Here is a 16,377-nt window from a genome sequence, read left to right on the forward strand (position 1 = left end):
AATCCAAGGTTCAATAACAAATGATGCATCATTTTACAGTGAAAGGTATGAACTTTAGTTGGGATTTTGAGTTAAAACTCTTCACCGAGATGCTGTTAGAGGTCTGGAATGCACTGCCTGGGAGGGTGGTTGAGATAGAAAACCTTCCAACTTTATAAAGCTACTTGGATGAGAACTTGAAATGTTATAACATTCAAAGAAATGGGCCAAATGCAGATTCATTAGTTGGTCAGTTAGATATAAATTGAATGGTTTGAAGGGCCACTTCTGTTCAATTAGAATCATCAAATCCCTACAGTGTGGAAACAGGTCATTTGGCCCATCAAATCCACACTGACCCTCAGAACATTCCACCCAGACCCATCCCCTAATCTACACATCCCTGATCACTATGAACAATTTAGCATGGCCAATCCATCTAATTCACACACCTTTAGACTGTGGGAGGAAACCAGATCACACAGACGCGGAGAGAACATACAAACTCCACACAGACAGTCACCTGAGGGTGGAATTGAACCTGGGGTCCTGGCGCTGTGAGGCACAAGAGCTAACCACTGAGCCACCATGCCACCCTTCTGTTCTGTATAACTCTACCTTGAAGCAAATGTGAACATTGAACCCAGGTTTCTGAGCTCTAAGGTTAGGGTTTCAAACACTGCACCACAAACCATCACTCATTGATGCTTGCAATAGAAGATTGCCCTTTACTTAAGCTCCCTTTTCATTGCACAGACCGACATGTGCAATCTAACCAAGAGGCAGGATTTATCTGTGAGTGAGCAGTGGGATGTGAAAATGTCAGACAGTGAGGACATGGTCCAAACATCAAACTTTGACACCGATACATTCTGGACCAGTCACTGTTGCTGACAAATTCCTGGGCAAGTTCCCTGGTGAGACAGACTGATGCTGTGCTCTTCAAAGTCGAGAATCAGCATTGAAGACGGGTTTTGAAAAGGTGGAGGTGGGTGGGACATCTGCTGTATACCCTGTTTCATACGCGGATGTATCATATGGCAATGGAACCTGATATCACACATGGTCTTATTTTTAATGCTGGGCTATGGGATGTGGGCAACATTGGCTGGGCCAGCAATTGTTGTCCACCTCGAATTTCCCAGAGGAGCAGTTAAGACAAAAGCCATCGCTAGAGTACTGTGTTCATTATAGGAAGGATGAGAATGCGCTGGAAGGGGTAGACAGAAGATTCACCAGGATGTTGTCCGGAATGGCACATTTCAGCAATGCAGAGGGGCTGGATAAGCTCAGATTGTTTTCTTTAGAACAGTTGAGCAGGGAACATGATGGAGGTGTATAAGATTATAAGGGGCATGGAAAGGGGGTTATGAAGCAGCTGCGGGAATCACACCAAGGCTCAACCAGATAAAGTCCTTGCCCTAAATGGGCATTAATAAACCCACACAATGGGCTGGAAAGTGGGACTACTGTAGATTTATAACAGTTTTTGGCAATACAGATTCGATCGGCTGAAGGACCTTTTCCACGCTGTACGATTGGATGAGAAGCTTTGCTACCTTCTGAATGTGTGGGAGAGAGAGGGAACAGCTTGGAGTAGGCACAAGTGTGAAGCAACTGGCAGGGAGTGACAGAAAGCACAGAATTGTAACCCATCTTCCGAAAACACACTGGAAACAGCAAGTGAATCGATTCATACTTCAAACATCCTACTCCTGTTGTGAAGAGATGAACAGTGCGTTTTCTCGGATCCTTTCTCTGCCCTGCAAAAAGTAAAAAAAAAATACCCAGTGTATTGTCATATCAATATGCACTCCAGGTGAAAATGTTAGCTTGTGAGCTTCCTGCAAACATTATGAAAGTGTCTTCTGAATGGAGCCCAGTTTATGGATCCCTGACACATGAGTATCTAACTGCATTCACGGATAGAGAAGAATATTCTGTGCTTATGGCGTAGAACAGGGAATGACCTGAAATGACAGACAAGTGAACATGTAGCAATAAGCAGATCCAGTGTAGAGCAGGTTATATTGGGGAATGAGTCACATGGATAGCCATGTGACTGCAAGTTCATTAGACCTAGGAGCAGAATTAGGCCATTCAGCCCTGCAGTCTGCTCTGCCATTTGGTTACAGCTGATCTCTCAACACCATTCTTCTATCTTCTCCCCACAACCGTTAATTTCCTGACTATTCAAGTATCTCTCTACATCTGTCTAAAGACAAGGGTGACTTGGCCTCCACAGCCCTCTGCAGCAATGAGTTCCACAGATTAACCTCCCTCTGGCTGACAAAATTCCTCCTCATCTCAATCCTAAAAGGTCATCCCTTCCCTTCACTTTGAGGCCCACAGAACCATAAGGTTTTCTGAAAGTATATAGGTAAATGGGCAGTCTGGGTTAAGGTAGGAAGAGGGGTGTCTGCTACAGCCATCCATGTACATAACCAGCAGGAACTTGAGGATATGTATTACAAACTAAAGTGTACTTCTGCTTTTCTTCAGAAATCCAGTATGGTTGGACCGAATATTTATTAAAGTGGCAAAAAGAAATGACCATGTCAGATAAGAGACAATGTAACCATTTTCCCTTGACATTTTGTGGATATCACCAGGGCTGATTATACCATTAACCAAACTATGGGGATACCATTAACAGGAATCTGAACTGTGGTGTACAATGTTGGTCACCTTACTTGAGGAAGGATGTGAATGTTGAATGGACCAACATTTGGCAGATGGACTTTGATGTGGTGAAGTATAAGGTTATCCATTTGGGTGGGAAGATTAAAAAGGTGATATTCTCTAAATGGGGAGAATCTTCAGAGTGCTTTGGCACAGAGGGATCTGGGTGTCCTTATGCATAAATTACAGAAAATAACTTTGAGGGAAGTGGGTGTCCTTGGCTGGCCAGCATTTAATACCTGTCCCTTGTTGCCTGGCTAGGCCATTTCAGAGGACATTTGAGAGTCATCCACATTGCTGTGGGTCTGGAGTCACATGTCGGCCAGACAATTTCATTCCCTAAAGGACATGAGTGAACCAGATGGGTTTTTCCACTGGCTTTTAGGATGTGGAGTGCCGGTGTTGGACTGAGGTGGACAAGTTCAGAAATCACATGACACCAGGTTACAGTCCAACAGGTTTATTTGAAAACAGTCTGATTTCGAAATAAAAGATAAGTGGATTCTAAACAAGGCCTCACACCTAACATGCATTATCTGACATAAAATATCAATTCTTCTTTACAGTGGTTAAACATCTATTTCTGTCAAAGCAGTGACTTGAAAGGAATTCAGGGATTTACATACTCATATTAATCAAATTAAACCTACAAACTGATTTAAGATTTAACAGCTTCTTAGGTTTGATTAATACATCCACATCAGAGGTATGAGCCTTTGAATTGTTACTTATGAATTCTGTGTCTGATACCAGCTCTCTCACTGACACCTGAAGAAAGAGTACGGCTCTGAAAGCCCATCTTTTCAAATAAACCTGTTGGATTCTAATCTGGTGTTATGTGATTTCTGACTTTTGGCAAAGGTTTCAATTCTTAATTCCAGATTTTGCATTTTTATTGAATTTAAATTCCACCATTTTCTGAACCCAGTTCCCTTGAAACATCTGAAGCAGGGTCTAGGCCCCAAACGTCAGCCTTCCTGCTCCTCTGATGCTGCTTGGCCTGCTGTGTTCATCCAGCTCTACACCTTGTTATCCCTTGAAACATTTATTGAATTTCCAGATTAATAATCGAGCCATAATACCACTCAGCCATCACCTCCTCATGTGGAGGATGAGTTAGCACTTCAATATTAATAGGCAGTAGAATTGCCTTGGATAGAGGAACGAATGCATTCTGTTGGTACGGCCACACTTGGAGTACTTTATGTAGTTCTGGTCTTCCTGTGAAAGGAAGGAGATCATTAAATTGGCGACGGTGCAGAAAAGGTTTACAAGGACGTTTCCAGGATGAGAGTGTTTGAGTTATAAGAAGAGGCTGGATAGGCTGGGAGCTTTTCCACTGGACCATAGGAGGTTTAGGGGTGAAACTGTAGAGGTTTTTAAAATTACAAGAGGCATAGATAAGGTGAATAGCCAAGTCTTTTCCCTAGGGTAGGGGAGATCAAAACTAGAGGGCATAGGTTTAAGGTGGAAGGGAAAGATTTAAACAAGACACGAGGGGCACTTTTTTCACATAGAGTGTGGTGTGTATATGGAATGAACTGCCAGAGGAAGTAATAGACGCAGGTACAGTTACAACACTTAAAAGACCTTTGTGCTGGGCATAGTCCCAATGCATCATGGGGCGACTGTCTCATTAGAGAGAGAGGACTGTGTGGTGTTTTAACCTGAGGATGACAACGACTCAAGTGAGGGACGAGATGGAGATAGAGAGCCCTTCATGGTATACTCAGCCAGTGTGGGAATTGAACCCATGCTCTTGGTATTGTTCTGCATTAGGAAACCAGCTGCCCAGCTAACTGCCTGCCAATATAATGGTGAATGCGCCAAGGCAGAGAATAGAAGCAAGTGTCAGGGAACATCGAAGATTCAAACCAGAAGCAGCAATGGCAATTTTACCTGCTAGTGGCAAGCCGCTTGCAAAATGTTCGACAAAATGATGACCGCCATCAGAATGAGCACGAACACACTGAGGCAGAGATGTACCAATGTCACCGCGGTGTGATCTTGTTCTGTGCAAGGAGATTAATCCAGTTTAGATTGGGAGTGTTAGGGAGCTCGAGAGGCTGACAGAAATGATTGAGGAGCAGAGGAACATTGACATCCTCATTGCAGAGACGGCCAACGTTTAAACAGTTACATTGAGGGCCAATGCGTTAGAATCAGGGTGGAAGTATTACAATGTTACTTCTTTTCCACAACATCAAGGAAAGGGAGGGTTAGGATTTTCCTGAATTGCTAGATGGAAGGGATTTACAGAACGCAGAATACATAAAGTACAAATAGGGCCCTTCGACCCATCGATTCTGTGCAGCCTAAACCTACACAACCACCTGCACCAGTCCCATATTTCCAGCACTAGGCCCCATAACCTTGAATGTTATGACACTTCAAGTGCTCATCAAAGTAATTTTGAAAAGGTTGTGACGTTTCCTGCCTCAACTACCCTCCCAGGCAGTGCACTCCAGACCTCCACGAACGTCAATCTACAAAAGCCATTTGAGGGTCAGGGAGCTTTTTGATGAAGGTGAACAGCTGCTTCCTCTGCCCCCCACCTCCCCAACCACCATCCATACCCCTCATAATCTGACACACATCTATCAGGTCCCCCTCAAACTTCTCTGCTCTGAAGAAAACAACTCAAGTTTATCCAGCCTCTCTTCATCGCTAAAATGCTCCATCCAAGGCAACATCCTGGTCATCTCCTCTGCACCCTCTCCAGTGCAATCAGCACAGTCATTAAGTGCGGGGATCGGAACTGAACACAGTGCTCCAGCTGTGGCCTCACCAAAGTCCTGTCCAGCTCTGACATCACCTCCCCGCTCTTATTATCTATGCCTCGACTGATAAAGACTAGTGTCCCATATGCCTCCTTAACCACCCTATTAACCTGTCCTGCCACCTTCAGGGATCTGTGGACAAACACCCCAAGATTCCTCTGTTCCTCTGGGTTGGACAGGATAGATGCAGGAAGAATGTTCCTGATGTTGGGGAAGCCCAGAGCTAGGGTTTGCAGTTTAAGAACAACGGGTAAACCATTCAGGGCTGAGATGAGGAATAATTCTTTACTCAGAGATTTTGTGAACCTGTGGAATTCTCTCCCACAGGAAGCTGTTGGGGCTCATTTGTTAGATATATTGAAGAGGGAGCTGGACATGGCCCTTGTGGTTGAAGGGATCAAAGGTCATGGAGAGAAAGCGATATGGGAGGGGAATATTGAAATTGCATGATCAGCCATAATCATATTGAAAGGTGGTGCAGGCTCAATGAGCAGAATGGCCTACTCCTGCATCTATGTTCTATGTTTGCTTCATCTGTATTGAGAGTGGAATGTGTTGGGCGGAACACTTCTTGTGAGGAAATGTTGTAAAGTTTGTGTCTGCATGCATTAGAGCTGAGATAAATGTGAGATGAAGGGGCTTATACAACACAGGATGTCCAGTTAGTATGTTTGCAGATGATGCCAAAGTTGGAGGTGTAGTGGACAGTGCAGAACGTTATTTCAGTGTGCAGTGGGACATTGATCAGATGGGCTGATGGTCCGACAAGTGGCAGATGGAGTTTAATTTAGATAAATGTGAGCCGTTGCATTTTGCTAACAAGCATCAGAGCAGGACTTATACTCAAATGGTAAAGACCTGGGAAGTGTTGCTGAACAAAGAGATCTTGGGCTGCAGGTTCATAGTTCTTCTTGAAAGTGGAATCACAGGTAGATAGTGAGGAAGGCATTTGGTATCTTTGTCTTCATTGGTCAGTGCATTGAGTCTCGGATTTGGGATATCATGTTGCAGCTGTCCAGGAATTTTCTGGTGACTTTTGCAATAATGCATTCAATTCTGGTTGACCTTCTGTAGGGAAGATGTTGTTAAACTTGAAAGCATTCAGAAAAGATTTACAAGAATGTTACTAGAGTTGGAAGTTTGAGCCATAGGGAGATGTCAGCATGGTGTTACTTTCCCTGGAGCTTCAGAGGCTGAGGGGTCACCTTATGGAGGTTTATAAATATCATGAGGGGCATGGATGGGGTGAATAGCCAAGAACTACTCTCCAGGGCAGGAAGCATAGGTTTAAGGTGAGAGAGGAAAGATTTAAAAGGGACCTCAGGTGCAAATTTTTCACGCATAAGGTGGTGCGTGTGTAGAATGAGTTGCCAGTCGAAACGGAGGAGGCTGGTACAATTACAACATTTAAAAGGCATCTGGATGGGTATGTGAACAAGAAGTGTTTCAAGGGATATAGGCCCAATAGTGGTAAACGGGAATAGATTAATTGAGGAGATAGTAGGAACTGCAGATGCTGGAGAATCTGAGATAACAAGGTGTAGAGCTGGATGAACACAGCAGGCCAAGCAGCATCAGAAGAGCAGGAAGGCTGATGTTTCGGGCCTAGACCCTTCTCCTTCCTGCTCCTCTGATGCTGCTTGGCCTGCTGTGTTCATCCAGCTCTACACCTTGTTATCCCAGATTAATTGAGGATATCTGTTTGGCATGGACAAGTTGGGCTTTGATGTATGTCTCTATGACTCCAAACATACGCTCAGATCTTTGACGAGCTTGTAACAAGTTGAAACGTGGATAAGACAAGCTTAAAACATGAAGCACCTTTAATCATCAAACTGTCTTTTTCTAAGTATCAACTGGATGATATTAAACTGGCAGTTTCTATTATCCGTATGTATTTATGAAAATGAGGAAGACTTTGAGACACAAGAACATGTAGTCACCTTTTGATGTGTGATCCTCCTTTCTTTTCTTCACAACTGCAACAAATTGGCTGGATGGGGAAATGGTAAAATGTCCATGAACCTCTGTTTGATATCGACAACTGTAATTTCCTACAGAAGTCTGTTCATGGACATTGATTGTAAAGACTGTCGTATCTTCAAGACCAGACACATGATGTTCATGTGTAAAATAATTCCTGCGACTGTTGAACAAGTAGAATATTCCTCCTCTGGGGCGAATATCACCTTTGCAGGAAATCACAACATAGTCCCCACTTGAATTGAAACCGGAATCTGAGAGCACTTGGATCGTCGGTTTGGAGAGTTCATCTGTTACATCATGTTAAAATAAATATATTTACAAAAACATTTAAATATACTTATTAAAGCAGGACACTTGAAAGGAGAAAGGTGCAGAAGAAAACAATTGCAAAGTCCAGAGAGAGATCTTAACAGCAACAATTCTCAAATCAAATATATAACATATTGCATGTAATATGTTGTATGAAAAATAACCTAAATGACATCATTCTATATCATACTTTAATACACAACACAATGTAATGTTAGTCTTGAGTGAAATATATTTTCCTTAATTACAAGAAATGCACTGTGGTGGGCTTATCATAAATGCTTCGCACTTTATAGCAGTTCATTAATACAATATAATACCAGGCAGCTCCACAGGATCACTGGGATGTGGAAGTGTGCTGGCTCCATACCATTCTACAGAATGACCCCAGGACAGGGAAAGAGTTTGCATCTGGCCCACGCGTCGTATATGTCCTTCCTTTGCCTATTTAAGGATTACACTAAATTGAAATTGCTGCTTCTCAATAAACTCTTAGAAAATTGGTACAAATAGCTGATAGTCTGTATTCAGTAACTGTGACTATGAAACCTCGTAAAATCCAAAATTGATCACTTTGCAAAGCCTCCAATGGGCCGCACTGAGACTGACGTTGGGGCCCATCAATTTAGTGATTGCTGACAGTGGTTTGCATCCCACCCCATGCGAAAGTGGAGGGTGCACTTGATGGAGTGCACAATGCTATAAACAGCCTTGAGATGCAAAACCCCGAGGCCTTGTAGTCGATGACTTCAATCTGGCCAACCTCAGGAACGTGCTCCCAAAATATCATCAACACTTCTCCTGTCCTACTAGAGCACCGAAAACATCCCTGACTATTGTTATAAAATCATCAAAGATGCCTACTGCTCCATCCCCTGTCAGCATTTGGAAAATCAGATCACAACGCTGTGCTCCATCTCCCGTCTTACAAGCAGAAATTGAAACATGAGGACCCAGTACACAAAGTTGTTCAGAGTAAGTCTGAGGCAACGAAAGACCTTCTATGGAATTGTTTATAGTCATTGGACTGGTCCATATGCAAAGAACTCAGCTACCAACATAAATGAGTATGTCACTACTGATACAGACTTCATCAGTAAGTGTGTAGAAGACTGTTTGCCAAAGAAGTTAATCCAAATCTTCCCCAACCAGAAGCTATGGATAAACCAGGGGATCCAGTCCCCACTGAAATCCAGATCTGAAGGATTCAAGTCAGGCGACCCTGATATATAGGAAATCTAAGTGTAACCTTCGTAAGGTCATCAGAGACACCAACAGTCAATACCAAAAGCTTGAGGCCCAGACCAACCAGATGGACACTGTTCGTTGTAGTAACGCTTATACAACATAACGGGCTAAAAAGTGAAGTTGAACAGAATTGAGGACAACAGGACGTCCCTACGCGATCGAGACAATGCATTTTACATTCACTTTGAACAGAAGGTCAGTGAAAAAATGTCAGATATCCCAACAGTCTCGGATGCACCTCTACCAACAGTCAACTTCACAGAGTTTAGATCTGCCTGTGTGCGTGTGAACCCATGAGAAATGACTGGCCCAGATGGAGACCCCACTGTGCCCTCCGATCCTGTGTGGACCTGCTGGCAGGAGCATTTGCTGATATCTTTAATTTCTCCTTACCATGATGTGAGGCTCCCACCTGCTTCAAAAGGCCACCATCATCCCGGTGCCGAAGAACAATCATGCAGCATGTGTCAATAACTATCACCTGGTGGCTCTGACCTCCATAATTATGAAGTGCTTCGAGAGGTTAGTCATGGCTCACATCAACTCCAGCCGACCAATTCCCTTGCTCCTTTGCAGTGCAACAGGTCCACATCAGGCACCATCTCCCTGGCCCTACTCATCCCTGGAACATCTGGATAACAAGGATACCTATGTCAGGGTCCTATTTATTGACTGCAGTTCCACCTTCAACACCATAATTCCAAGCATACTCATCTCTCAACTCTGAGACCTAGGTTTTAACTTCCCCCTCTGTAATTAGATCCTTGACTTCCTGATCCATAGGCTGCAATCAGTCGGAATGGTGACAACATTTCCTCCACCATAATCCTCAACACCAGTGTATACTCGGTCTCCTGCTATACTCCTTATACACTCATGACTGTGTGGCCAAATTCTGACCCAACTCCATTTTGAAGTTTGCTGATGACACCACTGTTGTAGGTTGAAGCTGAAACAATGGTGAGACAGAATACAGGAAGGAGATTATGTACATGGTGTAAAGACAGAAATCTCTCCATCAACATCCACCCAAAATGAAGGACCTGGATATTGACTTCAGGAAGCGGAGTGGAGGGCATGCCCCTGTCTGCATCAATGGTGCTGATGTTGAGATGGTCAAGAATGTCATGTTTCTGAGAGTGATGATCACTAACCAGTTGTCCCGGTCCACCCACGTCGATGCGACCGTCAAGAAACCACAATATCTCTACTTCCTCAGGACGTTAATGGAAATTCAGTTTGTCCACAAAGACTCGTCAATTTTTACAGATGCACCATAGAAAGCATCACAGTGCAGTATGACAACTGCTTTTCCCAAGACCGCAAGAAACTACAGAGAGTCGTGAACACAACCTCATGCATCATGCAAACCAGCCTTCAATTCATTGACTCCATCTACACTTCCCACTGCCCCGGGTAAACAGCTAACATAATCAAAGACCCATCCCACCCTGGTTGTAGTCTATTCCACCGTCTTCTATCAGGCAGAAGATATAGAAGTTTGAGTACACCTACAAACAGATTCAAGAACAGCTTCTTCCCCACTGTTATCAGACTTTTGAACAGAACTTTCAAATATTAATTCTGATCTGTCTCTGCACCTTCTGTGTGCCTCTAACACTGCATAATGCATTCTGTTCTACTTAACTGATGCACTTTGTATTGAATAATCTGTCTGTATACCACATGAAACAACACTTTTCACTGTCTCTCGGTACATTTGATAACAGTAAATCAAACAACAAACACAGGGAGAAACAGATTTAATGACATACCTCCGACATATATCTGAATGGAGTCAGTAAATCTTGATCTTTTCCGTGTTCCATTCTCCAATACAAAGAAACATTCACACTTGTAACTTGTTTTACCTCTCTTTAAATCTTTTAAATGCAAATATGTTTCACATTGTCCTTCAGAAAGTTCTGCTTCCCTGCATTTGGAATTGTAGCACGAGCATATACTTGTGACTGGACATTGACAGCTGCAGCTCACCGATGTTGACTCTCCTCCCAAAAACACCTCATACGAAGGATTCAGAGACACAACCGGCTTCGGAAAATCCCCTGAGAAATGCAATTAAAGCATTTTATCATCATAATATGTTTAATCAAAATGGCTGAACATGTTACAAGAACCTGACTTTAAGTGCACATGATTACAAGGTGATATGGACTCAGTTTCAGATGATATTGCCTGGGAGCATTGAATTCTTAAAATAAATATCACTGTTTGAAATTAGTCGAAGGTGTATGGGGATAATTGCCTTTAGTAGCCGAGAGCTTAAGAGCAGGGAGGCAATGCTGGGATGGTATAAAGCATTGGTTAGGCCACACAGTGTGAGTATTGTGTGCAGTTCTGGAATCCACATTATCAGAAGGATGTGATAGCACTGGGAGAGGGTGCAGAGGGAGAATTACCAGGATATTGCCTTGGGGGCTGGAGAGTTTTAGTGATGAAGAGGGATTGGACAGCCTGGGGTTGTTTTCTTTAAAGCAGAAGAGATTGAGGAGGGACATTATTAAGATTTATAAAATGATAAATGGCTTAGATAGGGTAGACAGGAAGAAACACTCCCCCCTTGATGGACGGATCAATGACCAAGATGTGGCATAGATTGAAGGTGAGGACCAGGAGATTTAGAGGGGACGTGAGGCATTTGCGATTCCAAGGCTATGGGCCAAGTGCTGGGAAAATGGGATTAGAGAAAAGTGAGGTGACTGTGTTTGACTGGAGCAGATCTGAGGGGCCGAAGGGCTTTTGGCTATGTTGTAGATCTCTAAGACTGTATGACTCTAATGTTTATAACTTTTTTATTAAGCTTCTGGTGGCCATAACATTTTAATTAAGTTTAAAACAACAGATAATGCAACCTCAGTCATTTTAAACATTGTAATTCTCCCTCTACACATTGTGTATACTGCTGGGAAATATAATCAGCTAATCTGGGACACTTCATTACAGACAGAAAAAAAGAGATGTGAGAAGATTAATTTTCACAATGATGTCTCTAAAGCTGTACACAAATTCAACGTTAGGTTTATTTAAGCTGTTTCTAATCAATTGATCTGATAATCAAGTGAAAAGCATTAACAAAGTTTATTTCATGTTAATGAATTCAATTCTATTTTAAATTCTCATACTCACATATCTCCTGCATTTTGACCAGCACATGGGAAAGAACTAGTGGGAAACAATGAAAGAATTGATGAATATAAATGTTTTACTTTTTACAAATCTGGAGACAGACAGAGATGCTAATTTCAGTTGGTGACACATGATGGTGGGAGGTGTGAGAAGGGAGTGTAATATTATTGCAAGATAGGGGTCAAGATAGTATAAATTGGTGTAATGTAAGTTAAGGATGCTTCAAGTTGAGTTGTAACAGGCATTCCTTCAGACAGTTTTGGTGACATGTTGATTTGAATGCCTTGGATGCACAAACCAGAAGTCTTCAGGTTTTGAGGTCAAGAGTTGATTATAAATAATGTTAGTGTAACATTGTACATACCTATCTCATCACCACTCTGACAGGACAGTCTGCATTGATAAGAAACAGACAAAAACATATGGGACTTGGGCTAACTCACAAAATATGGAAAACAAAAATCTATTAGTCTGAGGAACTGTGACTGAAGCAAAAGGATGTTGATCATTTTGGGTTCAGACTGGAAAGAGAGGGGGAAACAATTGTTGGTGTGTATTATTTATTGAGCACCAAACTTATACTACAAAATTTGGGCATGCTACAATCAAGAAATGAGTGATGCATTTAATGTAGTTAATAAAGTAAAAATGAGCAATTTCAATTTGCATGTAGACTCAAATAATGAAGTCATTATTGATGTGGTGGAGGATGTATTCCTGGCGTGCGCACAAGTTGTTTCCTTGGACTAATACATTTTGGCAGCAATCTGGGATTGTACCAGGTTGGATTTAATATTTTGTAATGAGAAAGGGTTAAATTATTATCTGTTCTCTTGATGAATCTGTGGGAAATAGTATCCATAATATCATAGAAATTTGCAAAACAGTGACCATACTATCACAGAATTTTATTTCAAATTGAAAACAACACCATTCATCTTAAAGCTGAACGTAAGAAAATATACATATCTAAGGAACGGGTTGTCTGGAGCAAATTTTGAAAATGAACAAAATTGTCAAGAGGAGATAGGCAAAGTTGTAAACTTAAGGTTCCACGACAAATGCCCATTCATGTAACATACAAAATTCCAAAGCGAATGGTGGATTTATCAAGATTTATGAAAGATATCTAAATTTCATGAGTTGAAAGCAAGGGGATTATCAGACTGCCAGAAACATTGAGAGGCCTGAAGATTAGGAATAATTTAGGACCCAGTGTAAAATAACCAAGAAACTGTTAGGGAGAAGGAAAACAATACAAATTCGAGCAAGTGATGAATACAAAGATGGACAGTAAAGGTTTTAATGATACACTGAAAGGAAAACAAAGACACCATAAATGTGAACCCATAGCAGGTAAGGGTAGGAAACATTACACTAGTAAACATGAAAGTGCAGTTGTTGGTCTTGCATAAGGTCATAGAGACCATAAGAAACAAGAACAGACATAGGTCATTTGGCCTCTCGAGCCTGTTCTGCCATTCAATTGGATCATGGCTGATCCGACATTCCTCAGGTCTGCTTCATGCCCTTTCACTGTAACACTTCATTCCTCTGTGGACGAAGAATCTTTCTGTTTCATCAATAAATATACACAAGGGCTCTGCCCTCACACAGCTGTGTGCAGTGAGTTGTTCCAAATACTTACAAAATCCTCTGAGAGTAGAAATTCCTCCATATCTCTTTATTCTCAACCCCTTTATTCTGAAGCTATGCCCTCTAGTCCTAGACTCTTCCATAAGGGAGAAACATCCTCTCAAGATTTTTCAGAAAGCTTTTCATAAGATCCCACACTGAGTGTCAACAAATTGAAGTAGAGCCCATAGGCCTGGCTGGATTAAATAGACTGGTTTGGGAATTGTCGAGCCCCTTAAGAATCCTGCATTGTTTAATGAGATTACTACTCATTCTTCTAAACTCCAGTGTGTGGAGTCTAACCTGTTTAACCCTCAAGGAAAATGATCCAGGTGGAAGTGATACCTAACAGTACAATGTGCTGAAGAAATTGCAGAGATGTTGCAAGAAAGAAATATAATGAGTAAAATGGTAGTTGATACAAAAATTGGGGGAGTGAAGATTGAGGAATATCTTCAAGTAGCTGAAGTTAATGCCAGGGTGGTGAAGAAATGTGTAAGACACCTAAATTACTACATTGTTGGCTATCTTTCTTAATTCTATTAATTCTGGAAATGGCTTTCTGACTCAAACATAATCTCTTAAATAATGAAGCAAAGGGTTTAATGGAGACCTTGGTTAGCTTGATGACCACAATAGAGAACATGTTAGACTCCATGATTGAGAATCTGGTAACTGAGCATGGAGTAAAGAATGGCAAAATTGCACAGCGCCAAAATAGGTGTATTAAATGGCAATCCTGCTTGACAAAACCGATGGAGCATTTTGAGGAGATTCCATGCAGCATCAATAAATAGAAAATAGAGAATTTACTCAGCTTTAAGAAAGCTTTTCAGAAGATCCCACACAGGATGTCAACAAATATAAGCACAGCTCTTAGGACTGGGTGGAGTGAATCATATAGTTTAGAAATTGCTCGGTATAGAGAAAGCAGAGACGATGAATGAATGAATCATTCTCAGGAGGAATGCTTTTCTCAACTTTTATAAACAATTTGGATGACGGGGTAAATGATCACAATTCCAAATTGTTGCACAAATAGGACATTTGGCCTCTTGAGTCTGCTGCCCTCTTCAATGGAATCATTGCTGACCCAAAGCTCCCGAAGTGATATTGATTCAAATTCAAGAATGTGAAGGCCTCAGAAATGGCTTCCACACATTTCTACCATCACCTCACTCCGCTTTTTATCTCTCAGAAATAATCCCTGAGACCTGTCTGCCTCAATTCAAATATTCTTCATCATGCCAATACATTTCCTTATCTGTCGAGACGTTTCTATATATCCTAATCGCTTCAGCCTCCCGCAGAGTAACATTCGCTCTCACTCTGTCCCACAGTTTCTGAGTCCATTTATTTTTCCCTTGACCACATATCAGCCTGCATTCTTCCTTCAGTCGTTAAATGAATTTCTGCGATCAAATTGTGTGGTCACTTCAATGTGATCGATCCCTATTCATAAAAAAGCAAGTCAACTCATCTGCTAGAAATTCATCAGTTTCCAAAGACATCTCTCTTCCCCTCCCATATATTATTGATTCTGATTTTGTCCACTTCATGCTCAGTCAGGATTACTGGTCTATATATGTATCCCTTGTCATGTTCTTTTGTTTTACTGTAGTTAGCCTTGATCAGTTCACTTTTCTCCTCATTCATCTTTAAAATTTGTTATGAAGTTTGTCGGATTTTAAGAGAACAAGCTAGGTCAATGGGACAAACATTTTAATATTCATAACATGGGGCTACAATAGTCGAAGGTATTCATTAAAAAGTTGCAGCAAGCTAAACTCTTTTGATGGACTTCCACAACTGACCAGTTCCTCAATTATGCAAAGTCACTTATTATTTAGAGTAATCTTCTAGGTAGTAAACAAACAAACTGTGAGGATTCACTACTCACCGATTGCAAGAAAGATTGAAAAAGTGAACATTTTCCAATGAAATTCCCACCCAATATTTTGGACGTTGAGATCTGTGAGTTGTTTTCATTTGCTGCTTGAGTTTCTGACTGGTTGGAAGATAACAGTCTGTATTGAGCAAGTTCAAATAGGAACTGAGATGGCAATGCAAGTTGTCATGTGGTTTTAAAATGCAATTTCTATCTCCCATGTTCGGGTGAGTCAGGTTATTGTCAAAAAAAAAGACCATATTGTTGAGCAGTCAGCACAGAATCAGTGCGTGGAAGTGGGAGCCCGAAGGTCCTTCTGCCAGTTCTCACAGCCAGCTGAGGTCAGGATGAAGTTCCTACCTTCTCCACCTTACCCCACACTTGAGGCTGGTTAATCTCAGGTTAAACTCACCCCAAATCATCTCTCTCTTGAGTGAGAGAGTAGGACTATGGCAACATTACCCTTACCCAGTGGTTAGAAGCCACAAGGACCACATCAGTGTCCTAAAATCACAAATACTGACTGTAAATGAACATGCATTGTTTAATGTATATTTAAGGTGTATCTGAATCCCATTCAGTTTGCATCATTGCAAATCTGAAGTGCTGCATAATATGCTGTTATAAATTTGAGTAACAAAGTGTTTACTCATGGGAAGGAAAGCTGATTGCACATTTCTCATGTTACCCTCGTGTATATCCATCTCCCTGAGACGTATTTTT

At 41.6% G+C, this 16,377-nt stretch overlaps 1 protein-coding gene across 2 annotated transcripts; it reads right to left on the minus strand.

Annotated features, from left to right (window-relative positions):
* Positions 1-1,441: 1,441 nt before the first annotated feature.
* LOC109923294 lies at positions 1,442-15,775 on the minus strand. 2 transcript variants are annotated; one of them, XM_048620689.1, is made up of 6 exons: positions 15,667-15,775; positions 12,132-12,167; positions 10,760-11,050; positions 7,385-7,714; positions 4,561-4,673; positions 1,442-1,742 (listed from the first exon to the last, which is right to left on the minus strand). In XM_048620689.1, exons 1-5 carry the CDS (start codon positions 15,695-15,697, stop codon positions 4,564-4,566), a joined length of 798 nt encoding a protein of 265 aa, XP_048476646.1. In that variant the 5' UTR covers positions 15,698-15,775; the 3' UTR covers positions 1,442-1,742; positions 4,561-4,563. The 2 variants fall into 2 exon arrangements, with proteins under 2 accessions (XP_048476646.1, XP_048476647.1); XM_048620690.1 differs by lacking the exon at positions 1,442-1,742 and adding an exon at positions 3,755-3,882.
* Between the last annotated feature and the right edge of the window lie 602 nt (positions 15,776-16,377).

The sequence above is a fragment of the Rhincodon typus genome, chromosome 47, assembly GCF_021869965.1.
Source record: "Rhincodon typus isolate 14 chromosome 47, sRhiTyp1.1, whole genome shotgun sequence".
Lineage (NCBI taxonomy): Eukaryota > Metazoa > Chordata > Chondrichthyes > Orectolobiformes > Rhincodontidae > Rhincodon > Rhincodon typus.

What these genes read in the sequence shown, in the direction of transcription:
- LOC109923294 (XM_048620689.1), bottom strand. Translation starts at nt 15,697, where the DNA reads ATGTTCACTTTTTCAATCTTTCTTGCAATCG. An exon ending in CATTCAGATATATGTCGGAG is followed by an intron (nt 7,715 to 10,759) that starts GTATGTCATTAA and finishes ATGATGTAACAG; the next exon opens with ATGAACTCTCCAAACCGACG. An exon ending in GGAGGATCACACATCAAAAG is followed by an intron (nt 4,674 to 7,384) that starts GTGACTACATGT and finishes CTCCTTGCACAG; the next exon opens with AACAAGATCACACCGCGGTG.